Genomic DNA, 26,550 nt, shown 5'->3' on the forward strand with positions numbered 1-26,550 from the left:
CTAAATCTGCATAGCTTTTCATAGCAAAATGAAAGATTACAGGTAGAAACTGTAGATTAATATTAAAATCACCTTGCATATTGCTGTGAGTTACATAATTTGAACAAGTTTCTTTTCTTCCTTTTGTTCTTCCTCCCTTCCCCCCATTCTTCTGTCTTCCTTTTTGGTGGAAGGATGAGCATTGTGCTATTGTTTGACTCTATGGGCTTTTCGGAATTTTTTCTGGGCATAGCAAACTTAAACATAGTACAGATCACTGTGATCCTTCTAAGAGTACAAACTCCTGGAGGAAAGTGTCTTCAGTTAAGAAAGAATAAAAATTCTCCAATTTTCTCCTTTATTTTGAAGCTAAGCTACTTAGAAGACTAGACACATGCCTATCACTGATTGACCATGGTACCAACATACTGACTCTCTCTCAATGTTCCCTTTTGGGATCATTTCCAATGTTGAAAAGGAAGAATGACTTTCAATATATGGGGTTAGTTGGACCAGGCTCCACAACAGGGTGTCTGTAAACATCCCACCAGGCTCCTGAGATCCTTGGTCCTGTAGTCATGAACTTCAATATTGATTTAGTGAATATAGTCTTAACTAACATGAAGAGAACTTGGATGCCTATTATTCACTGAAAAAAATGTCATTAGGCTGAAAACAAATTTAAGTGCATTTCTGGTGTATTAGTGATCAGTATGACACAGGCTGTGTTTCACTTCACAAAAATTCTATTCAAAATAGCATTTTTTAAGGTTTGAGAGATGGCTCAGCCATTAAAGGCTAGGTTAACAATGAAGAAAGACAAAATAGCATTTTTAGCAATCATAGCATATATCCCTACAAAGAAGTACATATAAACTATTTTTGGAAAAATAAATCCTTCTTTCTTATTCTTATTTTGGGGGAACATGAAGAATATGAGAATTTTAGCTTACAAACTATTCAACTTGCTTATAATTACATCTTTACTTTAAATCAAATCTGAAGTATTTACTCTTTGGTCCCAAGAAAGGGATTTCATATGTGATATTTTAAAGTTTCTTTATTTGCTAATAACTATAACACAGTGAATGGAAAAAGTGATCCAAGATGCTGTACTCTCAGCATCTTCCTTTAAAATTTAGATAAATAAGAGAAATAAACTCCTACTAAAAACCATAGAGATTGATCTTTAGCAAAACAAATTAGTTTTTTCTTTGCTTGCTTTTGCTTTGTCTTTGAAATAGGGTATTAAATAGCCCAGGCTGGGCTACAGCTCCCTATGTAGTAGAGGTTGACTTTAAACTCCTGATCCTTCTACCGTGGCCTCTCCAGAGTGCTGGGATTATAGGCGTGTGCCACCAGGCTGAGCTTCAAAGTTCCCATTTGTAGTTAGCATTCTTACATTTCCTGTCTAGCCACTAGGACATGTGAAAAGAAGTGGTGAAAACTCAAAGAGGACAACAAAACTACAAAAGCAAAAGATTATTCTCTCCATTTCTCTGTCTGTGTCTCCATCTGTCTATGTCTGTCTGTCTGTCTGTCTGTCTGTCTGTCTGTCTGTCTGTCTGTCTTCTCTCTCTCTCTCTCTCTCTCTTCCTGTGTGTGTGTGTGTGTGTGTGTGTGTGTGTGTTTGCATCTGGTTTTTCTGGGAATTAAATTAAGGGCTTCATACATAGTAGGCAAGAAATCTACCTTGAGCTATATCCCATTCCCTACACTCTTTATTCTATAGATTACAAGGGGAAAATAGACATTACAGAGGGAGAATCCTTCAAAAATCTGAACTATTGAAGTAAAGAGAAAGGGCAAATGCAAACTATAGCAGTTTGGGATCCCAAAGAAACATTAGTGGTCATCTAATTTGATTGCCTCATTTATTAAAGGGAAATGAAAACCTGTCTAGGTCATTTACTGCCTGGAGGTGAGGGAAAACATAGAAATAAGATAAAATGACATTAAAGGGTTTCATAGGCATTTGATTATGACAGAATTCTTAAGATCAGTGGAGATCAGGAAAAGAGAGATCACCCAGTAATTTAACAAAATGAGAGGTGTGTACAGCTAAATTATCAGACTTGAAAATACAGTACTTTACTAGACAAGTATGACCTTTCCTTTGTTCGTGCTACCTCATTTAATATAATATCATTGAAGTAAAGATTTTACCTTTCCACATAGTAATTAAATTTATACCATAAACATAGAAAGAACTTAATGAGTCAGGTTAATTTAGACATTTTTCAGGATATTCCTGTTACCTAGTGAATAGTAGAAATCCCGTCAATGTGTGCTATGTCCTCAAGTAAACCCATTGTGTATGTGCCGCATTCTAATTTATCTCCACTAAACACAATTGCTCTAAAAATACATATGCGTTTTAGGCAGGGTCTCACTATGTGGCCCTGGCTGCTATGTAGACCAGAGTGGCCTGGAACCCACAGAGATCTATCTGCCTCTGCTTCCCAACTGCTAGGATTAAAGGCATATGCCATCATGGCTAGCAATGAAAAATACAGTATTTTTAGAGTTACATTTCCATTTTGATCATCCTGTGCTTCCTCAGGACATCTACTGTTGCCCAGGACAGACAGAAAACACTGGGAAGGCAAAGAAAGGAAAAGAAGGAAAGCCATGTGGGTGGAGTGAATTGGTACTCTGGGTGCCAGCTGTTAGATCCAAGGCAGACGGACTTTGCTGTGCCCTGCAAATGCTTAAGTCTGGCCAGCAAACACACAACTCAATAGTCAGATTCCAGCAGCTGAAGATAGGGCAAATAGGGTTTGTTGGGTTGTTTTGTTTTGTTTCCTGGCACTTGTCACTCTTTGGATGCTATCTGCATTGACTATTAGGATTACATTAATAATACTGGCCATATGCTATGTATGCTGTGGTTATATAATGTTGTCTTGATTGCTAACTATTTTATATGCTGTGGCTAAGCAAATTATTGCCTTAGCCCCCAGCTACATTTTTAAGTATAAAATCTGAGTATTCCCTTCTCTTCCTCTCCAGAAATCTGTAGAAAGATGACATACTGTGCCACTCTGCTCAATTATTTAGAGATCTGTTGGGCCTTCAATCCCAAGTGTACATTTGTACTTCTCACTTTTCCCATATTAACTTAATCATATATATGTTCTGATGGAGTCCACTTAGGACTGAAATGTTAGGTCTTGTACAATTGAGAATGCATAGAGCTTTCTCTTGCCCTTAGCCACTGCTGCCCTCTGCCTTGTGATTTAACATGTGCCACTGTTCCAAGTTAAATTTTCAAGCACTGACTTTGACTTTAAAAAAGAATGAGCTGGTGAATTTAATTCTTAAATGGTGAACTGCTGCAAGAAGAGCAGTATGACTTCAAATACCATATTATAAATGAGTCTGTAAAAGTATTTATCAGAAATGAAGAAGGTCAGTGTCCTCTGAGCCTTCACTCAGGATTGGCCTGAATGTGAGAGAGATATCCACTACCTTACAGGGAGAGCAATAAACAGCTTCATCCAGTTCTCATTTGCCATTCGGCAGGTTTCTTGCTCTTTTTCCTGTGTTATACACTATTACAATATGCCACTAAAAACTATTTGGTGTTGTGTAATTTAAGCAGTAATTCAAGTTCAGTCCTTATATTGTAGAATGGGGCCTTTGGTAGCCAAGTAGATCCTAACTTTAAACTATCGGCAAAATACTAAACATAGGATCTGATAAATGTAAGATCACAGACAACAAAGTGAGTGAGACTTTCTTTTTTTCCCTCTCTCCATGTTGTGAATTGAATCTAATGGCTTGCACATGCTAGCCAAATGCTGTACCACTGAGCTGAATCTGTAGCCCGAGTTATGTTTACATTTCTATGCTTAAAACCATCATTTGTCATATTTGGTTCTTAAATATCAAAAATGAAATGTAGGCAAATTAAATGGTTCTAAATAGGACATGTCTTTGTAAAGGTTTACGGTAAATATGTATTAGCAAAATAAGAAAATAAAACTTAATTTTTACTTTATAATGTGTTAAATTCATTACTTTTAATAACATGGAGGGATTATATAAAAACAGTTTTTATGCTAATAACTTAAAGTTTTTTAAGAGTAAAAATATAGTCAGCACAGTTTTAATTTGGTCAATTAAATTCTCAGACCATTTGCCTTTCTCCACGGGCTAGGAACACTGAGACACGAGAATTTTTTTCCCACTAAATGTGCACTAACTGGGTATGTAGACATCTTAAACAATTTGGTCATAAACTTTGGGTCTTCAGATTTGAAAGCATACTAATTTTGTAGAACTATTATAATAGGGTTTAAAATGAATTTATCAATGTTTTACATACTACTTTAAAAGAGGCTATGCACATGAGGCATGATTATATGCAAATATTCTAAACTCCATTTCTCTTGTTCACTTAGATTATTTCCACTTGATCTGTATTTTCTACTTTCTGAGTTAAAAGCTATATCTACCTTAACTTAAAGGTTGTGTTTAAAACTCTATCCATTTAGATTAATTTGTTTATAGTCATCCTATTGATGCTGTCTTAGGATCAAAAAAGAAACAAATAAGCAAACAAAACTATCAGCCTGCCAGATGTGGTCATAAAACCTGGATGGAAGTATGAATTCTGTTAGAGGAAAACAGTAAGCGTTGTGAGAAGATTTGAAAGAGAATAATGCCATACTGATACATTTTGGAAGAAAATAAAGATGAATGTAAGGAAAAATATCTTTGTAAAATATAAACAATTTTAGCTATGTTTTCAAGGATGTTAATTTTTACCTTATCAAGAAAATAGCATGCTGGGGCTGGAAAGATGGCTCAGAGTTAAGAGCACTGGCTGCTCTTCCGGGGGTCCTGAGATCAATTCCCAGCAACCACATGGTAGTTCACAACCATCTGTAATGAGATCTGGTGCCTTCTTCTGGCCTGCAGGCAAATGTGCAGGCAGAACATGGTATACATAATAAATAAATAAATCTTTCTTAAAAAATAGCATGCTGAAATTATAATATCTAGAAGTCCCATAGTTCCCAGTTTCTTGGCAGTATGGAAGACATGGCCAAAGTTGAATTAATTTGTAATTCTTAATATGAAGTCCAACATCATTCAAGAAGCACAGTGAAATGTAAATTTCTGCTAATTACTTATACCAGTCTGATCTGATCTGTGATTCAAATTTCAGTGGGCCTGCTTTTTATAATATAGGTTGCTTTAAACAAATGCAGTTGTGAACAAACATTTGTAGTGCTCTCTTAATGAAACTAAACTTTATTTATTTATTTATTTATTTATTTATTTATTTATTTATTGGTTTTTCGAGACAGGGTTTCTCTGTGTAGCTTTGGAGCCTATCCTGGCACTTGCTCTGGAGACCAGGCTGGCCTCGAACTCACAGAGATCTTCCTGCCTCTGCCTCCTGAGTGCTGGCATTAAAGGCGTACACTATCAACGCCTGGCTATGAAACCAAACTTTTATCATAACCTGTAGAAACTGACTTAACAGTTTCTGTCACTGATACTTAGCAACATCAATTCCATTTTGTAGTTTTGATGTTTATACTTTTCTGAGAATCAACTAACATGCTGAATTAACTGCCAGCATTTTTGTTTCAAGAATAGTCACATTTTATGCCTTTTAAAAATACATGCTACTATTTATATAAAAAAATACATGCTACACCTAAAAATGCAGTCCCTTGCTCTTGATATAAATGAACATTTCCTTCAGAGTGAACAAGTTGCTTGTCTAAGCCACTGCTGGTAGCTGAGTTCTGTGACTAACAGTAGAGGTATTTGACTAGGTGACCACATGGACATAGTTATCTGCCCACTGGAATGACACAATGGGGAGGTAATCTGATGAATATCATGGAACATCTGTGAATGGATAACAGCTATGCTTCTTATGAATCATTCTTTCCTCAAAAATCTCAATTTTAATAGTTAAAAATTCCACTGCTGTCATTTGCTATTCTAGGGATTGGGAGGGAATGAATACAACGTACTTTAAGATATTTGCCAGTAAATTGTTTGGGCATATATTTCAGACCCCCTAAAAACATGTTCCTAAAGGTGATCTGAGGAGTCTTGTCACTGCAAACAACAAAATAGACCTTCTTCAACAACTCGCCATTGAGATAGAGACTACAGAACTTAGTCTTTGAGATCAGTAGACTTAATAGTTTTTCCTGTCAATCTAAATCTAAAGATTAGATTTCCTTAAATCTAAAGGGTTTAGTTTAATGTGGCCATAGCAGAACAGCTGAGACAAGCTCACCCATACCTAAGCAGCCTTGGGAGAAGCATTTGGTGCCTAGTTCTTCAGGAAAAGTTTCCTTCGTCAAATAATCCTGTTTCATAAGAACTCCACATTTGTGAACAAATTCCTTCTTAAAAAATTATATTACAGCTTAAAAATAACCAGACGAAAGCAAGGGAAGGAGAGAAGGGAAAGAGGAGAGGAAGGAGAGAGGGAAGGAGGGGGAGAGGGAGGAAAGAAGGGAGGGATGGAAGCAGGCAGTCAGGTTTGTGATTACATGTGTGCTGTCAGGGCAACCTTTACAATTCTGAGTTATTTAGCTTGTGTGTTTATAGGGTGGGGTGGGTAATTTCAGGGAACAGCTTTGCTTTTGTGCCCATTTCCCAGAGCAAAATGTTAACAATATCTTTTGTATAATCTGAAACACTTGTTTCTCTTTGATATCTTGAAATATCTGTCTTTTGATTCCTGATACAAAGCAAAAATGAGTATATATAAAAATCTCACCAAGGATGTTTATAAATAAAAGTCTCCCTGTGTGTGTGTCATTGCATTTTGTGAAATGTGAGCAAGTTGTGGTAGATATGTCTGCCAATAAATCATAAGTATATACTACTTAAGAATTTTGTAAATTGTGGAATGTGAATGTTTTTAGTTGTGCTAACAAGTCACATGGACTAATTTTTAAGATCAAGATGAGTATTTTGTAAATTACATTAGAATGAAATATGTATGTAATTCTTTGACACTGATATAATCAACAGGTATTCAGCTCTGTTAAAATATACAGACCAGGTTCTCATAGTCCAAAAGTAGTCCATTATATATGAAATCTAAACTTGATGAGCTTTTAGAGAGATGCAATCATAAATGCAAGAAAATAAGTGAAATGTGGGGTGTGATGTATTTCTAATGAAAAATGACCTTGTTTCCTCTTGTCCTACAAAATGTCAGAAAGTAAATTAGTCCCTGCTGTTTTGTTTTTAAATAAGTATGCATCCATTGTCTTGTATTGAAATGTATATTAATACATTTTATCTCATGGCATTTTGGAAAATTCAAGGATTTTTTTAAAGGAAAGCATGAAGATGAACATAAAAAATGGAAATACTAATTGCAGCTTCAAAACATCTATAAGTATGAGAACAATAATTTTGCTTAAAATTTGGATATAATGACCAGTACTTCTGTTCTTTTAGAGAAGTAGACAAGTGTTTTGGAACAGATTGACTCCCAGAGGAAAGCAATACATGCATCACCTCTTGGAAGGGAAACTACTCTCCAGTTAATGATGTCCTTCCATTTCTTAAAGGTGTCCAGAGACAAGAAGTGATCTGTAAAAGATTGGATGACAACTCCATCGTCCAGAACAATTTCTGTGACCCTGACAGTAAGCCACCTGAAAATCAAAGAGCCTGCAACACTGAGCCCTGCCCACCTGAGTAAGTATGACAAAAAAGTGAAATTCATTTCTTTGACTGCAAGCAATGATGTCTTCATATTTTAAATATACCCTAGCATTTTGTAGAACTGTGTGGTAATTCCCACTGAGTGAGGCACACAAAGCATCAAGAGTGATAGAGTTTTTGTAAGACCACTTACTTTCTTTTTCTACTTTCCTGCTAATTAACTTTATAAACTTATCTCAAAATAAATCTTAAAAACTATATAAAGTAAAGTGATGGTCAAAATTCATGCTCTAACTGTTGTAACTTTAAAAAAAAAGCAGTGCAAGAAGAAAAAAAACACCATTTGACAGCTCACATGGGTTTTTGTTTTTTAATTACAGGAAAGGGAATGGGGAAGGGGGGGGTGGGTAGGAAACTGGCCTCTGGGGACGGGAGCAGCAAAAGAGAAAAGAGAGGCATGGGGGTGGGAGACAGAGACAGAGAAGATGAGAGGAGGGCAGGACTTTTTAAAAGGGAACATAGCAAGTGTGCACATTAGTGGCTGCAGCTGAGGATGTATCTGTCAGAACCCCAAGGGCAGGCCAGTGCAGATGCCTGACTACCCCCCCTAGATATAGCATAGTTTGTGTAATTATGAGTTCAGCTCATCAAGTTAATTCTGTGACATTTGAGATTTTAAATATCAGACCTGTCATCTGGCTGGTCATTTAAAGCCTCTGGATGGTACTGATTACATCTGTTTTATGTTGACCCATGCTTCTTTATTTGTTCAAGCCTAGTTTCTTAAACACCCAACACCTTGAAGATTTCAAGTCACTCGTCATCCCAACTATAACAGAGGTTCTCAATCTCCTTAATGCTTTTAATACAGTTCCTTGTGTAGTGGTGACCTCCAACCATAAAATTATTTTCATTGCTACTTCATAACTATAATTTTGCTACTGTTATGAATTGTAATGTAAATATCTGATATGCAGGAGGATATCTGACACATTACTCCAAAAGAGGTCATGACCCAGAGATTGAGAACCACTGATCTAGACATTGTGGAGTTGAGTATATCATTAAAGGCTTTTTAAATTTTTATTTTATTTTGTTTTGTTTTCCAGACAGGATTTCCCTATGTAACAGCTCTGGCTCTCTTGGAACTCACTCTGTAGACCAGGCTGGCTTCAAACTCACAGAGATCCCCTTATCTCTGCCTCCCATGTGCTGGAGTTAAAGGTGTGCACCACCATTGCCTAGGGCTTTTTAAAATGGTTAATATTAATTGTCATATTAATACATCTGATTAAATGTAAGTTTCCAATTACTTTCATTTTATAGTTCTAAAATGAAGTTTCTTATTTAAGATTGGAGGTGAGAGGTGGGATTTAATAGAAAAGCATTAAGAGAATGTAAAAATAGGAAAGTTTAATCTGACTATTTTTCTTTTTTGAAAGATTTAAAGATACATATCTTTATATATTTATTAGTCAATTTTTCCTATTGTCTTTTAACTTTCTTCTTTACTCTTTTGGATTCAGAGAATGAAAGAGTAATTTTAAATGTTTAGAATGCGTATATAAGATTCCTAGCAGATATTTGTATTCTAGGGATAAACATCATAGACTACTATGATTCAGTAGGACCCAATGTGTAGGTGTGAAAGAAAAGAAGCAGCCTCTTTTTCTACACAGTGATGTGCTATGCAGATAAAGCAAAGAAAATAACTCCTGTAATACCACTGTTAGCATTTTAGTATATGTTATTTCTAGGTGTTTATTTATGTATATAAACACATGCATATATAATGAAATGGTATAGTCTTTATATGTTATAGTCAATTCTTAGTCTATTTTTAACATTCTCTTTTACAGCAGTTAGTAGTAATGTTATTGTTTATTTAAATTGAATTCTACTGTTGTTCATCCTTGCTTTGTGTAAGTTCTTGCTCTCTGTGATACCACAGCACTAACCATTTTTGCCACAAAAACCTTGTTGTCCATGATTATACCCTGTGCAACATAAGGAGGAATACAATTTCTAGTCAAGTAAGAGAACATTTTAGTATTTGTGACACATTGCCAAATTGTTCCCCAGAAAGATTTTAAGAATGTACACTCCATATATATTTATTATGCCATTTCACCGAACTGAATACTGAATATTTTATCTTATTTATTTTTTTTTGAGGCAGGTTTTCACTGTGTAGCCCCGAACTTGCTATATAGACCAGGCTGGACTCAAACTTATTAGAGATCTGCCTGCTTCTGACTCCAGGGCCAAGGTAGTGAATTGAGTGAAAATAGATCCACGATGTAGTCTTATGTGGTTGAAAAAAGGAAAACATTAATATTATAGGATACAACTGATGGGAAGCTAGTGTCCCTGCATAAAAAAAAGAAGCTAGGTTGAACTTGGAGGGGAAGGCCAAGAGTCCAGTTTTTATGATGCTCTGTTTAATAGCAATAATGTTTCTACATATAACCTATGTGTAGACTCCTTAATGTAAATATGATTCCTTTATAATACTATGGTTTTTAAATTTGTAGAAACCAAACAAATAAAAACAAAATTACTATATGTTGTAGTAATACTGAGACCAGAATTTAAGAACATCAGTTAATCAATAAAATGTACACAGCACTATAGTTTGGTTTTTTAAAGACAATCTGAGCAAATAAATATAAAAAATAACTATCATATAAAAGTGTCATAAGAGAATTATGAACAAACATATAAAAGAAAGCCCAGAGTAGGAAGAAATTATTCCTTTGTTTGTACTAGGGACTAAACCCAGGGCTTTATATATGGCAGGCAGGAGCTCTCCACTAAGTTATAAGTTCTAGCCATTTTTATTTTTTATTTTTTGCAATCTATTTTTAATGGGATCTTAGTAAGTTGCCCAAGCTAGCCTTGACTTATTCTGTATTTCTAGCAACCTCCTGCTTCAGGTTCCCAAGTAGCTAAGATGACAGCCCTATGCTACCAGGCTCAGCTAAGAAATTTATTTTTATTCAGGGGCTAGGTTTTATTTAATAGAATCTTTTATGGTTTAATGTTTGACAAGTATTTTGAGTCATTGAACCTCACCCATGGACAACTATAATTTGTTATTTTAAGTTTAGAAAAAGATTCATGGTCATTCTCTATAAAACTACGAAATTTGAGAGTAGGAAGAGTCATAGATAGTCTCAGCCAACTCTCATCATTTCACAGATGAGGGATTTTAATCTCTAATGATGTTTTTCCCATTATAAGACATCACTAGCATTCTAAGTTACAAACCAAATGTCTAGTGGCACTTTATGTGTCTGACTTCGTTTGCTTCATCAAAGTGTTCCCCGATGTCACAATTTAAAAGAGGCTTGTTATATTGATGTTTAAGAATTGAGAAAATTCCATGCCTAAAGAATGTTTATGGCCTATGGTTCTCTCCAATCTTAGTTCCACTTTCCAATCAGTTGAAGAACTGGTTTTAAACTAAGAAAGCTGTAGCATTTCCTAAGAAAACAATATAATTGCCTCTTGTTGATTAAAGATGATACTGCCAAATTCTGAGGACTTTTTCTTAATTTTGTGATGTGTTTATAGCGGGGGGGGGAGTGTTGATTAGCTGACTCTGGAATAAAGACTGGAAAATGCTTTGTCTCTTCCATCCTCACAAATGTTGGATATTGAACCCACAGTTCAAGACTGTTTTTCTTTAAACATAACTATTTAATAACAGTTTGTTTCCTTTGCTCTGCTTTCCCTTTAAATAATAATGCAAAAGAATCTGGTTTTATGATGAGCTTTTCAAACACATTCTGGTTTTGTCAAGTTTGGATCAAAATTTTATGCAGTTCCTCTCTTTTATCCCTTCTCCATGTATTATTTTCTTAGTAATAGTAGAATGAGATCAGATTATACAAGGTACAGCAAGCCACTCTGTTTTCAGAGGTTCAAACATTAATCCTCTTATAATGTATGCCTGTAGTTTCAGAGCTTTGGGAGGCTGAAGCGGAATTGCTGGGGGTTCAAGGCCACTAGTGTTCATAGTGAGTCTAAACCAAAGTGGGCTAGAGAATGAAACTTTGCCTGACAAAAACAAATGAACCAAAAAAAAGCAAACATCCTTCCCACATGAATACTATACTACTAATTTTAGCCTTAACAGATGGTAGACATTTTGATCACTAGGTGTTGAGAAAACTCCAGGCATGGTAGCATGCACTTTACTTCCAACATTTGGGAGGCAGAGGCAGGTGGATCTCAGTAGGTTCAAGGCCAGTCTGGTCTTCAGAGTGAGATCAAAGAAAAAACAACACAACAACAACAAAAAAACAACAACAACAACAACAACAAAAAACGAACCAGATGTTGAGAAAGAAGAGCTCTGAGGTGTCTCAGGCCTTAAAGGTCCAGCAGCTGATATTCTCAGAGATGGTATCTTCCATAATTATTTTATTTCAAAATCTAAAATTTGAAACAAAGAGAAAGGCACCAGTGAGTCAGGCATGTAGAGAAGGAAAAAGAGATTCTAAACTAGACAGAGGACAAGGAGACTGAGACAGATGCAAAGTTTACTTCAATAATTAGACCCTGAATTCACTTTCAAAGACACAGGAAGGTGTAATATGATGTACAATACAGCTGAAACCGGAACTGAATGTGAAGCTTGACATTACAGTCAGGAATGAATTCAGCAGGGTGCTTAATTAATCATTTACTTCCATGTCTTCCAAGTTGATAAGTAGAGTGATAAATTCAGACTAAGATTCTGAGGAAATACTATTGACAATAAAAGAAGTGACAAAGAATAATAAAAATAGGTAAATTTGAAAACTACAGAGGTGCCCTGGCCCTGTGCTCTAAAGAATAGCAGTGCCTCCCGAACATGCTGCTTGGGAGCACCTGTGTTTAATTTGAAGGTCTCCATCCCTCTTACATTATGAGGCCTAATGAGATCATGGCTGGAAGTGGTATGACTGAGCTTTTTGTGGCTGAGTTACACACATTTCTGTTTTACCCCCTAATCTTGGTGATGAAATCACTGTTGCAAATTGAATCAGAGTTTTACTATGGCATCCATGCAAGTGATTATTCTCAGTACACATTTTCCTCCTTATCAAATACAGGGTCATGCTCATTTACAAGAAGCAAAAGAAGAAGGAAACACTTTAAATCTCCTTTGGAAAATGATTTAGCAGAAAAAATATGACAGTATCAAAGTTTTTTTAATTCAACATTAAATTATAATTTTAAAAATGAATTTAGGTCAATAGTTTTTTGAGTTGTGAAATGTATTTTAAGTTTAAAACTGATTATGAGCCGGGCGTTGGTGGCGCATGCCTTTAATCCCAGCACTTGGGAGGCAGAGGCTGGCAGATCTCTGTGAGTTCAAGGCCAGCCTGATCTTCAGAGCGATTGCCAGGATAGGTTGCAAAGCTACACAGAGAAACCCTGTCTCGAACCACCCCCCCAAAAAAAAAGAAGTTAAAAAAAATAAAACTGATTAGGATATTTAGCAAATTCATTTTCTCTATAATTAGTGATATTACAAATAATGAAGCAAAAGTCATTTTGACTTGGTGGGCTAAATGCAGTTTTACATTAGGGTGCTGGTACTCCCTTGTCCCTAGGACATTGACTTTCATATGTAAAATCTACACAGTGGAATTTGATTGGGGAAGTGATGAGGAATTGGTTCTTGAGCTTTTGACATCTCTCTGATTAGTTTCATACCCAAGAACATAAGTATGATAGCTGCGTGGTTTACAATCATAGACTGAAGAAAATATCCTATGATATATGAGATTAAGTGGAAATGACAGTTGAAGGGGAAATCCAGTCTTGGTTCCAGTGTTGCTGTTTTCGTGACTTTGAAGAACTGTTTTACTAACATAGAATCTTTTTTTTCTTCTAAAATAAAGCAGAATACCTTGAAAATGGTAGGCATTCAGCAAATGCTTATTAGGAATACAATGGTCACAATTCTGGTGGCAAATAGTTAAAACTTCAACTTGAGCTGACTTCAGTACATAAAGTTTAGGTAACAAAGCTCAGGAGAGTGTAAGAGTAGACCTACTAGAATCTTGGGCTGAGGCTTCAGCAGGACTCCCAGCTCCTGTATTTGAGGGGGAACACGGCCATGGGCAACTCTAGACATGTGTCTTCATGCACCTTTCGGCAGGAAGAGAAAGGATCCCTTTTGCTTCAGCTGAGGTATAAAAATTCTAAAGTAGAGTTTGTATTGACATGAACTAGGTCATGCTTCCCACTGGACCTATTAGTAGCATACAGGAGAATGATAGTGCAGAAGTGATACCAAAAAGCCCTTCTTGAAATTATGCACATGTGACAGTTCACTGATGACTTCAAACAAAAGAAAAGGAATGTCATAAGTAAGGGACATGTTTAAGACATTTAGTTTCTTCCTGTACTAGCTGTGGAGAAGCAAGATGGTTTTTGTTTTTGTTTTTGTTTTTGTTTTTCCCCTTCCTTTTCTGTTTTCATAGAACTGGCTTAAGGCTCCACCTTTGCTGAAGCACATTTTAAGTATAGATACCTGGTCATTCTCTTTCCCTGTAAGGACTGTGAAGTGTCTACCTTCATGAGAGCTTATTTCTAGAAATTGGAGAACAAGTCCCAGTTCCTTTGGACTTTAGCACATGATCCTCATTCGTGGGAGAAGTGGCTGCAATGTCATTATAATAGAAATCTTTACTGCTTCATGCTTGTTACATTGCAGCCTGCACTCAGTGGAGTGTCTCCAGCACCTATTGTTCCCTGGCCCCTGCATTAGCATGTGTTCTTTATTCACATTCAGAATGTCAAACCCGCAGCTTGAAATTGGCCTTAGTGAAATCTTAACTCTTTACAAAAAGAAAAGGGCAAATGGCACAAATCATAACTCTGCCCCTCTCATGGATAACCAGTTGTTAAACATTCACCAGCATGTCTTAGAACTTTTAAATATATAATTTAATCCTCGTGGAAATCCTATGAGATAAAATTTATCTTCAGAAATTAATGTTAAAAGAGAGAGAAAGCAAAAAGTTTGGAAGCAACCGGTGCATTGTTTGTTTGAACTAGTTTCTGCTTGCTTCAAAGCCTACACATTGCACTTTGGATGACAACTGAGTGACAGCAAACAGTGATTTGCTTAATGGCTTTTGCATTTACATTGTCCTATCAACTCCCACTGAGCTGTCAGCTTTTCTAGGGAAAAGCTGCTCAGCTAGAAGCCTCAGTGCACTGAAGCCACTGTTTTCTCTCTTCCACATCTTGCTTCAGATGGTTCATTGGAGACTGGTTGGAGTGCAGCAAGACTTGTGATGGTGGGATGCGCACAAGGGCTGTGCTCTGCGTCAGGAGGATTGGACCATCTGAGGAGGAGACTCTGGACTACAGTGATTGTTTAACACACCGGCCTATGGAGAAAGAGTCCTGCAACAACCAGTCATGTCCACCTCAGTGGGTAGCTTTGGACTGGTCTGAAGTAAGGAAATCTGGGGCTGCATGTTTTGAGATGCCTTAGTTATCAATACCAAAGCATTTAATATTTAAGCACACCTGAACATGGGGATTAGACTTAACATGTGAGAACTACCTAAAAGTGAATTTGGCCATATTATATTTTATTATTATTTGTCCAGAGGTAAGAGACTTCGGGGGCAAAAAAAACTCAATGAGAAACTCATCATTAATTTAATTAACTACTTATAGAGTGAATTTGAAATAGCATTATGATGGATACTCTAAGGGGCTGTTCTTACGGGTGCTCCACAAGCTCAGCATTAGTGATATGGAATTAAAAACTGAAATTCAAAGGGGGGGGGTCAAGAACTTTTCTTACCCTGAAACACACTGGAGATCAAGAGATGCCTTTTCTGGTGTTTCATTTTGAAGACCCAGATTTTTTAGAGTTAATTTTTCTAAGTACTATAATAGCTTACTACATAATTTTAGGTATGAGTTCTTTACAAATCAGTTGTAACTTGCAATATAGAAAGTTAGGCTGTTTTGGTGGTAAACAATAATTTTAATGTCTTCTATTTTGTATCTGGAGAAGAGAAAAGGAGCTGAGGGATATAACATACCAAAAGTAAAATAAGTATTATATCTTCATTTATGTTATCATTATGTGTAATCTGACTAAAATGAAATGGGGGCATACTTCTTGACAAAATGATATAATACAAATGCACTTAAAAATGACCTTGTGGAAAATAAGGTTTTAGGCATCTAACTTTTAACCCATCAGTATGCATGATATACACAGGCATGTGTGTATGTGTATATCTCTGTCACAATGGTTCTCACCCTTCCTAATGCTGTGACCCTTTAATACAGCTCCTCATGTGGTGGCTCCAACTATAAAATTATTTTTGTTGCTACTTCATAACTGTAATTTTGCTAATGTTATGAATCATTATGTGAGTATCTGTGTTTTCCGATAGTCTTAGGCTACCCATGTATTAGAGCCTTTTGACCTCAAGAGGTTGAGACCCACATGTTGAGAATCACTGCTGTATACCCTTTTCACATTTCCCATAGAAGAGCTGAATCCCTCTGTAGTATTAGTTAATGTTAAGGAGGATGGGTACCTAAAAAGAGTTCTTTCAAGTCAATAAAACAGATGTGTATTAGACTCCGTTCTATAATATCCTGCTAGAAACATTGTGCTATTTGCTTTGAACATTTTCAGGAGTCCTCTTAAGTTCACAGAGGCAACCAAAAGACTTAAAGAGGTTCCCTTTCCTTTGGGAACCTCTGTATGTAACTGGTCCCTCACACCTTGAATGGCCTTTGTTAAAATTAGTCCATGAGTAGAATGACTACTGGTGGCCACATACCTTTGAGAGAGACAGCAACTGAGAGACAGAGGCAGACATATCTCTATAGCTTTGAAGCAGCCTGGCCTACATAGCAAGTTCCAGACCAGTCGAGGTTACATAGAAAGAGCTTAACCTTCTCCTCTCCTAACAAAAAAGATGGTTCATGGAAGCAAAATTCTGAGCAGTTGCAGTTATTTATGGAATCTCTGGCAGGAATGTGGGTGTTCTCTCAAGTTGCCTGGCTGTATTACAGTCTCTGTAATCACATTCTGCCCACCTAACTTGGATTCCTACTTTCTGTCAAGCATATAGACATTGATATGATATAGTCTGTAATCATAGAAAAGAAAACAGATTTTTCCCCCACAGAGAGTTCATGAATGTCTAAATTCACCTGAAAACTAAGTTCATTGATAATACTAGCCATTTTGCATGGTTGTGAATCCATGCCAAGGATCCTTAGAGAAATGCATAGATGTTGACTAATAATGATGACAAATCTGTTATGATAAAAATCATAATCGAGGGCGGGAGAGATGGCTCAGAGGTCAAGAGCACTGACTGCTCTTTCAGAGGTCCTGAGTTCAATTCCCAGCAACCACATGGTTGCTCACAACCATCCGTTATGAGATCTGGTGCCCTCTTCTGGTGTGCAGATATACATGGAAGCAGACTGTTGTATACATAATAAATAAATAAATAAATAAATAAATAAATAAAATCTTTAAAAAATCATACTGGAAGACCATATATTTGGCTTCAGTAGTTTTGGGGTGTTGAGTCCATAAGTATAATTGAATGCTTCTTGGGACAGCACTGTGGGGAAAAAGAAGAAAAGACCTAGTGGGCCCAGGAAAATAAGACATATTCATTTAGTAACTAGAGTACAATGTGATAGTGTTTAATAATGGGGAATTGTGAGGTATGAATGCATAGCTATTACGGAAATTCATAGCTGAGGTGGTTAGAGATATATTTACTGATATCAGGGTTTGTGGTCACCTTCACAGGGGTTCCAGGTTTTTGTGACCCACAAACAAAGAATTAGAAGGAGGCATGTAGAGGGTAAAAAGAAAAGCTAGAGAATTTGTTAAAAAGGAATAATATTACCAAAAGAAGTGGCACATGCAGAGAAAGATTTAGAAGCCCAGTGGCAATGTTATACCAAAGATGGAACTTTGGAGTTACTCGCATAGTATGGGCTTTCTTGAATATGTTCTGTTACATGTAGTTCCACAAATACCTTCATGCACCCCATGTCTCTTTTGCATTTGAAATCTTCATTCAAGAGTATGCATTAGGTATTCTAATGAGCCATAGGTCACCTTCAGTATTTATGACAGTGGCTCCAGGCACTTCTAGTTGACTTCAGATCTTTGAGAAGGACTTAGTCTCCTTTGCCACCCTTGGGAATTGATTTCTCTGCTGACTTGGTGGCATTTGTATAAGTCTTTCCTCATCTATTTCACTGCCCTGTTTTCCTTTCTTAAGAGGAATCTGAAATGGGATCAGCAGCCTTTGTAGTTTGTTGGAATTAAGTATTGAAGGACATACAATTTGAAGAGAAGCGGGAGGTGCTTAAAAAGTCTGAACATAAACACAAACTATTGTAGTGCACATGCCAGTAATTCCTGCAATTCTCATAGGCAGGAGGATTGCTGTGAGTTTGAAGCCAACCTGTGCAACATAATAAGTAAGTCCCAGATCAGCCTGGATTACAGAGTGAGTTCCTACCTCAAGTAAGAAAAAAAAAAAAAAAAAAAAGACAAAAGAGAGAAAAGAGGGAAAGGAGCACAAAAGTTTAATCAAATCATCCTTAAAAGAGAAACAACTTCCTTCCCCCTCTGCTGGCCCAACCTCTGCTGAGTGAGGAGACTACCAGGAGAGGCAAGACCATCCAGAGCTACAGACATTGAAGTCTTAGCCCACATACACCACAGGGTGACAAGAGGAGATAGAGAGACCCCACCTGCACCCACTGGAAGAAGAGATGGGAAGAAGACAGAATAAGAAAACACTCAACAACCGAATGACTAATATGACACCACCAAAATCTAGGGACTCCACAATAGCAAGATCTGAAAAACACAACACAGAGAAGGAAGAAGAAACAGACCTAAAAATCTACTTTATGAAGATGTTCCGGACCCTTAAAGAGGAAACAAGAAAATCTCTTAAAGAAATAGAAGAAAAAACAAACAAAATTCAAGAAATAAGTAATTCTCTTAAAGAATTTAAAGAAAGCCAAGAAAAAGCAATCAAACCAGTGAAGGAAGCACTCGAAACAGTTCAAGGCATGAAAGCTGAAATAGAAGCAATAAAGAAAACAGAGAATGAGGGGATGCTGGAAATACAAAGGCTGGGTAAACGATCAGGAACTAAGGATGTGAGTATAACCAATAGAATACAAGAGATGGAAGAGAGAATCTCAGTTGTTGAAGATTCTCTAGAGGATATACAGTCATCAACCAAAGAAAATCTCAAGTCCAACAAATCCCTAACACGAAATATCCAGGAAATATGGGACACCATGAAAAGGTCGAACCTAAGAATAATAGGTATAGAAGAAGGTGAAGAAATACAGCTCAAAGGTACAGAAAACATATTCAACAAAATCATAGAAGAAAACTTCTCCAACCTACAGAAGGATACGCCTATGAAAGTACAAGAAGCTTACAGAACACCAAATAGACTAGACCACAAAAAGAAGTCCCCTCATCACATAATATTCACAATACCAAAGTTACAGAATAAAGAGAAAATATTCAGAGCAGCAAAGGAAAAAGGCCAATTAACATCTAAAGGCAGACCTATCAGAATTACACTTGACTTCTCAATAAAAACTTTGAAAGCCATAAGGTCCTGGATAGATGTTGTACAAACACTAATGTGTTTGTACACATTAGTGTACATGGATGCCAACTCAGACTACTGTACCCAGCAAAACTTTCAATTACTATAGATGGAGACAAAACCAGATTTAAACAATACGTATCCACAAATCCAGCTCTACAGAAAGTTCTGTAAGGAAAACGCCAACTCACCAAAAAAAAAAAAAAAAAAAAAAAAAAAAAAAAAAAAAAAAAAAAAGAAAAGAAAAGAAAAGAAAAAAGCAATAGATAATCCAACTTTACCAAACACGAAAAGAAACAGGAGGGTGGTGAAATCCACACATAATGATACCACCAACAATAAATCCAAAATAAACAAGAACCAACAATCAATGGACATTAATATCCCTCAATGTCAATGGTCTTAACCTCCCCATAAAAAGATATAGGCTAAGAGAATGGATACGAAGACAGAATCCATCCTTCTGCTGTATACAAGAAACACATCTCAACTTCAAAGACAGGTGTTGCCTCAGAGTAAAGGGTTGGCAAAAGATTTTCCAATCAATGGACCCAAGAAACAAGCTGGTATAGCAATCCTAATATCTAACAAATTAGACTTCAAACTAAAATCAATCAAAAGAGATGAAGAAGGGTATTTCATACTCATCTCAGGAAAAGTCCATCAAGATGAGGTCTCAATCCTGAACATCTATGCCCCAAATACAAAGGCACCCACATTTGTAAAAGAACCATTAATAAAGCTCAAACCATTCATAAAACCACACACACTTACAGTAGGAGACTTCAACATCCCGTTTTCACCACTAGACAGGACCACCAGACATAAACTTAACAAAGAAACAAAGGATCTAACAGAAGTTATGACCCAGTTGGGATCTACAGACATCTACAGACGCTCCATCCAAACACAAAAGAATACACCTTCTCAGCACCACATGGAACCTTCTCTAAAATTGACCACATACTTGGCAACATAGCAAACCTCCACAGATACAAAAAAAAATGAAATAACCCCCTGTATCTTATCAGACCACCATGCTTTAAAGTTAGCAATACAAATTGCAGAAAACCTACAAACTCATGCAAATTGAATAACACCCAATTGCACCATTCCTGGGTCAAGGAATAAATAAAAAAAAAAAATTGAAGACTTCCTAGAATTTAATGAGAATGTAGACACAACATACCCAAACTTATGGGACACTTTGAAAGCAGTGCTAAGAGGAAAGTTCATAGTACTAAGTGCCCACATGAAGAAACTGGAGAATAGTCACACTAGAGAATTGACAGAACAACTGAAAGCTTTAGAGCAAAAAGAAGCAAACTCACCAAGGAGGAGTAGACACCAGGAAATAATCAAACTGAGGGCTGAAATCAATAAAGTAGAAACTAGGAAAACATTACAAAGAATCAATGAAACAAAGAGTTGGTACTTTGAGAAGATCAACAAGATAGACAAACATCAAAAATGAAAAGGGGGATATAACAACAGACACTGAGGAAATCCAGAGAATCATCAGGTCATACTTTGAAAACCTGCACTCCACAAAATTCAAAAATCTAAAGGAAATGGACAATTTTGTGGATAGATATCACTTACCAAAATTAAACCAAGAACAGATAAGCAGTTTAAATCGACCTATAACCCCTAATGAAATAGAAGCAGTCATCAAAAGCCTCCCAACCAAAAAAATCCCAGGGCCAGACGGCTTCACTGCAGAATTCTACCAGAAATTCAAACAAGAGCTAATACCAGTACTCCTCAAAATGTTCCACACAATAGAAGCAGATGGGACATTGCCAAACTCTTTTTACGAAACTACAATAACTTTGATACCCAAGCCACACAAAGATACAACTAAAAAAGAGAACTACAGACCAATATCCCTCATGAACATTGATGCAAAAATACTCAACAAAATATTGACGAATCGAATCCAGGAACACATCAGAAAAATCATCCACCATGATCAAGTAGGCTTCATCCCAGGGATGCAAGGATGGTTCAACATACAAAAATCCATCAATGTAATTAACATATAAACAAACTGAAAAAGAAAAACCACATGATCATCTCACTAGATGCTGAAAAAGCCTTTGACAAAATCCAACATTCCTTCATGATACAGATCTTGTAGAGAACAGGAATAACAAGAATATATCTAAACATGATAAAAGCAATATACACCAAGCCAACAGCAACATCAAACTAAATGGAGATAAACTCAAAGCAATTCCTCTAAAATCAGGAACAAGACAAGGCTGTCCACTCTCTCAAAAATCTTCAATATTGTACTTGAAGTTCTAGCTAGAGCAATAAGACAACAAAAGGAGATCAAAGGGATACAAATTGGAAAAGAAGTCAAACTTTGACTATTTGCAGATGATATGATAGTTTACATAAGTGACCCATAAAACTCTACCAGGGAACTCTTACAGCTGATAAACACCTTCAGCAAATAGCAGGATACAAAATTAACTAAAAAAAAAAAAAATCAGTAGCCCTACTATACACAGATGATAAATGCAATGAGAAAGAAATCAGAGAAACATCACCCTTTACAGTTGCCACAAACAACATAAAATATGTTGGGGTAACACTAACCAAAGAAGTGAAAGACTTGTACCGTAAGAACTTCGAGTCTTTATAGAAAGAAACTAAAGGAGATAGCAGAAAATGGAAAGATCTCCCATGCTTTTGGATAAGTAGGATCAACATAGTAAAAAATGGCAATCTTGCCAAAAGCAATCTACAGATTCACCCAAATACCCATCAAAATCCCAACATAGTTCTTCACAGACCTTGAAAGGACAATACTCAACTTTATATGGAAAAACAAAAAACCCAGGATAGCCAAAACAACCCTGTATAATAAAGGAACTTCTAGAGGCATCACCATCCCTGACTTCAAGCTCTATTATAGAGCCATAGTCCTGAAAGCAGCTTGGTATTGGCACAAAAATAGACAGATGGACCAATGGAATTGAATTGAAAACCCTGATATTTACCCACACACCTTGGAACACCTGATTTTTGACAAAGTAGCTAAATCTATACAATGGGAAAAATAAAGCATCTTCAACAAATGCTGCTGGCATAACTGGATTTGGACATGCAGACAATTGCAGATAGATCTGTATCTATCACCATGCACAAAACTTATGTCTAAATGGATCAAAGATCTCAACATAAATCCAACCACACTGAACCTTCTAGAAGAGAAAGTGGGAGATACCCTTGAGCGAATGGTACAGGAGACTGCTTCCTGAACATAACACCAGTAGCACAGACATTGAGATCTACAATTAATAAATGGGACCTCCTGAAATTGAGAAGCTTCTGTAAGGCAAAGGACACAATCAGTAAGACAAAATGACAGCCCACAGAATTGGAAAAGATCTTCACCAACCCCACATCTGACAGAGGCCTAATTTCCAAAATATGCAATGAATTCAAGAAGCTAGCCACCAAAACACAAATCAATGAAATTAAAAAGTTGGGTGCAGAACTAAATAGAGAATTATCAACAGAGGAATCTAAAATGGCTGAAAGGTACTTAAGAAAGTGCTCAAAATCCTTAGCCATCAGAGAAATGCAACTTAAAACAACTCTGAGATACCATCTTACACCTGTCAGAATGGCTAAAATCAAAAACACCAATGAGAGTCTATGCTGGAGAGGATGTGGAGAGAAAGGAACACTCCTCCATTGCTGGTGGGAGTGCAAACTTGTAAGACCACTATGGAAGTCAGTATCTCAGTTGCTCAGGAAAATGGGAATCAGTCTACCTCAAGATCCAGCAGTTCCTCTCTTGGGCATATACCCAAATAATGCACATTCATACAATAAGGACATATGTTAACCGTGTTCATGGCAGCATTGTTTGTAATAGGCAGAACCTGGAAGCAATCTAGATGCCTCTCAACTGAAGAATGGATAGAGAAAATGTGGTACATTTACACAATGGAGTACTAATCAGCAGAAAAAAAGCAATGGAATCTTGAAATTTGCAGGCAAATGGATAGAACTAGAAAAAACCATCCTGAGTAAGGTAACCCAGTCACAAAAAGATAAACATGGTATGTACTCACTCATATATAAATTTTAGACATAGAGCAAAGGATCACTAGCCTACAATCCTCATCACCAAGTGAAGTAGGAAACAAGAAGGACTCTAAGAGAAAAATTCATGGACCCCGGAGAGTGGGAAGGGGAAGAATCTCCTGAGCTAACTGGGAGCATGAGGAGCCCTTATCCAGTGGCTGATGGAAGCAGAGGCAGACACCCACAGCTATATACTGAATTGAACTCTGGAACTTAGTTGCAGAGAGGGAGGAATGAAGATCAAAGGGGTTGGGACCAGGCTGGTGAAACCCATAGAAACAGCTAGTCTGAACAAGGAGGGGCACATGGACCCCAGACTGCTGTCTGGGAGGCCAGCACACGGGAATGATCCAGACCTCTGAACGTGGATGTCAATGAGGAGACCTCGGCACCCTATCCCTGGTAGTGGATCAGAATTTTCCCTGGTATAAGAAGGGACTTTGAGAGCCCATCCCACATGAAGGGATGCACTCTCGGCTTGGACACATGGGGGAGGGTCGGCCCAGGATGATGTGGTGGACTTTGGAGAGCCCCCATGGAGGGGGGCTGGTGAGGGAGAGGGAGAAGGGATTGGCATGTGAAGCAAGCTTGTTCCTAATTTGAATTAATAAAAAAAAAGAAAAACAAAAATAGGTTCATTTCACATTGTCGTCACATTTTTGTTTTCAGATGAAATAACCAAATACAATCACCTTGAAGAAGGGAATCTTTAAATGGTGTTTGAAATGGAAGCATATCAGTAAAATATAATTTCACACTGATCATACTTACACTTCCTTGGAATTTTTATTCTTTTTCATCTTTGAAGTGATATTCTCTGATGGCATTGAAAAGCTCAGAGGCATCCCTGGAGGCTGCCTGCAGTCAGACATGCATGCTGAGGACACATTAGTCATTCATATTTCTGATGTCTTGTTTATGATAACTGAATCAAAAGCTCAAGGGAAAGAAGTGCTGGCAAGTGGGGTGCACATGTTGTGATTAGCACTGTAGAGAAAGCATTAGTAGCTGCTATTATTTCTCCCCAGATGACCTAGGAAAACTATCAGGGACAGAGCATAACTTAGGAAGTGCAGACATTACTGTCTAGTTGAACTCCATCTTTATTGACATTATGTTGCCATTCCTGTTTATTTAGCAAAGACAGGCTTCCCTTTCCTTCCTTATCCAGAAGCCTAGTTCTCCCCTTAATGGGTTAATGGAAGGAAAGATAAACAGCACCAAAGAGTCAGTATGCAAGCAGCTGAAGAGCAAAGCACAAGCCCTGGGCCTCAGAGGAGGAGAACTCTGGTGTGTGTGTGTTGGGGGGGGGGGGCTGTGGAGAAGAGCAGGCAACGTTCAATCTCTTTTGAAGGCAGCCTTTTCAAAAAGGTATCCTGTTTTCTTTTGACACACCCTTGAAAACTCCCCTGCTCTTTCTGCTCCCTCCTCTGATTGCATGATCAGGATTGCTGGGCAGTTACACTCTGAATGACCCTGTTCTAAGTGGTATCCCTGCCTTCAGTTTTTTCTTGTAAGTGATTTTTTAAAATTTATTATCATGCCTAAGTAGTACAATATTTAAAGACCAGAGCTGATGGTCAAGGCTATAGACATGGAGTGTTTGTGGCTAGCTCTGTAGGGCTGAGACCCAGTGTATAAGAATGTGTGAACACTTCTCAGCTTTTGACGAAGATCAAATGGAAAAAGAATGAGCAGAAATGGACAGTAGTTCCCTTTATCCTCAGGGCCCCTCATGAGCTGCCTTGCTTTTGCAGCTCATAAAGGCAGGAAGCAGAAGCAGTAGTAGAACGGTGTGTGGGAGATGCTGTCTACACAGTGGTAGGGATGAGACAAGTCACCAGGGTGAATGAGCTGTAGTAATGAGACCTGGTGGGTTGTAAGGGAAAAGCTAGGCAGTAGTAGGGATATAAGGGTGTTTGTCTGGCTGAAAAATGAGTAAGAAAGCAAGATTTTTGTCTCTTGACTTTAATTCCTAACCCTTGCCTCCTCTGGAGAGATCTTAGAAGAGCTGAATGTTGTCCTTGAAAATACATCTTGATGAGCCTTTTTTCTAAGTTGGAGGAAGTGCATTCTACTACTGGATTGTGATAAAGAGAATATATAGAACCCTTGACTTTTTTAATCTAAAAATAAAAACTTCAATATTTTCTCCTTTTCTATGCCAATATACCAGGCTCAAAGACTATACTTAATAAAACCAGTCAAAAGCCAATGATGATAAAGCACACAGGAATTTATTTTCTACACCCACTCTCATAATATGTGGCATTAACCTTGTCTTCACATGCCTGTCTCTCACATAAGAATACAGGCCTTTTGAATATGGATACTCTCATTTTCTTTTATGTCCCATTCTTCAATTCCATTCTATAGAGCAGTGGTTCTCAACCTTCCTAATGTTGCTCCCATTAATACAATTCCTTATGTTATGATGACCCCACAACCATCAAATTATTTCATTGCTACATCATATCTGTAATTTTGCTGCTTTTGTGGATCATAGTGTAAATATTTTTAGAGATAAGAGGTTTGTCAAAGGGTTGTGACCCACAGGTTGAGAACAACTGCTATAGAATCGGGAAACACGTTTGGATGAAAGATACAAATAACAGCTCACACATGTGTATAAGTCCTCAATTGACTGAGAGGAAGATGAGGATTTGGAGGAAGGGTCCAGAGAACCGTAGAACTTCAGTCAGCCACTGCAGTAAGTAGGTAACTTAAAAAGGCATTTAGAAACAGGGAAAGGAAAAGATCTGTGACATTGGAAGAAGTGTCATTGTCAGTATGATGAGCAGACCCCCAATTTTTAATGTTTGTGACAGGGAGAAGTCCAGAGGTATTTGTACAGCCATGAATTCTTGACTACAACACTGGAATAGCTGATCTACTCCACCACTAGCTTGCTCCACAAAGACACGTTCTTGTGGTCTACTAATAACAAAAAAAGTTCCCTTTCAAAGACTACACCCAGCAAGTAGGCTTCCACATTCCAAAGCTCCGCAGACTCTTATCACAGCTGAAGGAGGCCAAGGCTGGGGAAGAGTGGAGGAATAAGCCTATCCCTAATAAAAGAAGAAAATGTTAGCCAAGAAAAGCAAACATTGAATTTAGCTCTTAAAGACCTTGGGGAAAAGATTAA

The 26,550-nt window shown here is 37.2% G+C and overlaps 1 protein-coding gene across 8 annotated transcripts in view; it reads left to right on the forward strand.

Moving 5' to 3' along the window:
* The window catches only part of Adamts6 (ADAM metallopeptidase with thrombospondin type 1 motif 6), a 229,077-nt gene that overhangs the window by 184,036 nt on the left and 18,491 nt on the right, over positions 1 to 26,550 (forward strand). For 7 of the 8 annotated variants that reach the window (XM_027401535.2, XM_027401534.2, XM_027401538.2 and 4 more), the window contains 2 exons: positions 7,545 to 7,674; positions 14,902 to 15,106. In XM_027401535.2, the coding sequence (XP_027257336.1) occupies positions 7,545 to 7,674; positions 14,902 to 15,106 (335 nt within the window). Of the gene's footprint in view, positions 1 to 7,544; positions 7,675 to 14,901; positions 15,107 to 26,550 lie in introns of those variants that run through there. The other variant, XR_003482511.2, reaches the window with a different exon arrangement.

Source organism: Cricetulus griseus, chromosome 2, assembly GCF_003668045.3.
Source record: "Cricetulus griseus strain 17A/GY chromosome 2, alternate assembly CriGri-PICRH-1.0, whole genome shotgun sequence".
In the NCBI taxonomy this organism is placed as follows: Eukaryota; Metazoa; Chordata; class Mammalia; order Rodentia; family Cricetidae; genus Cricetulus; species Cricetulus griseus.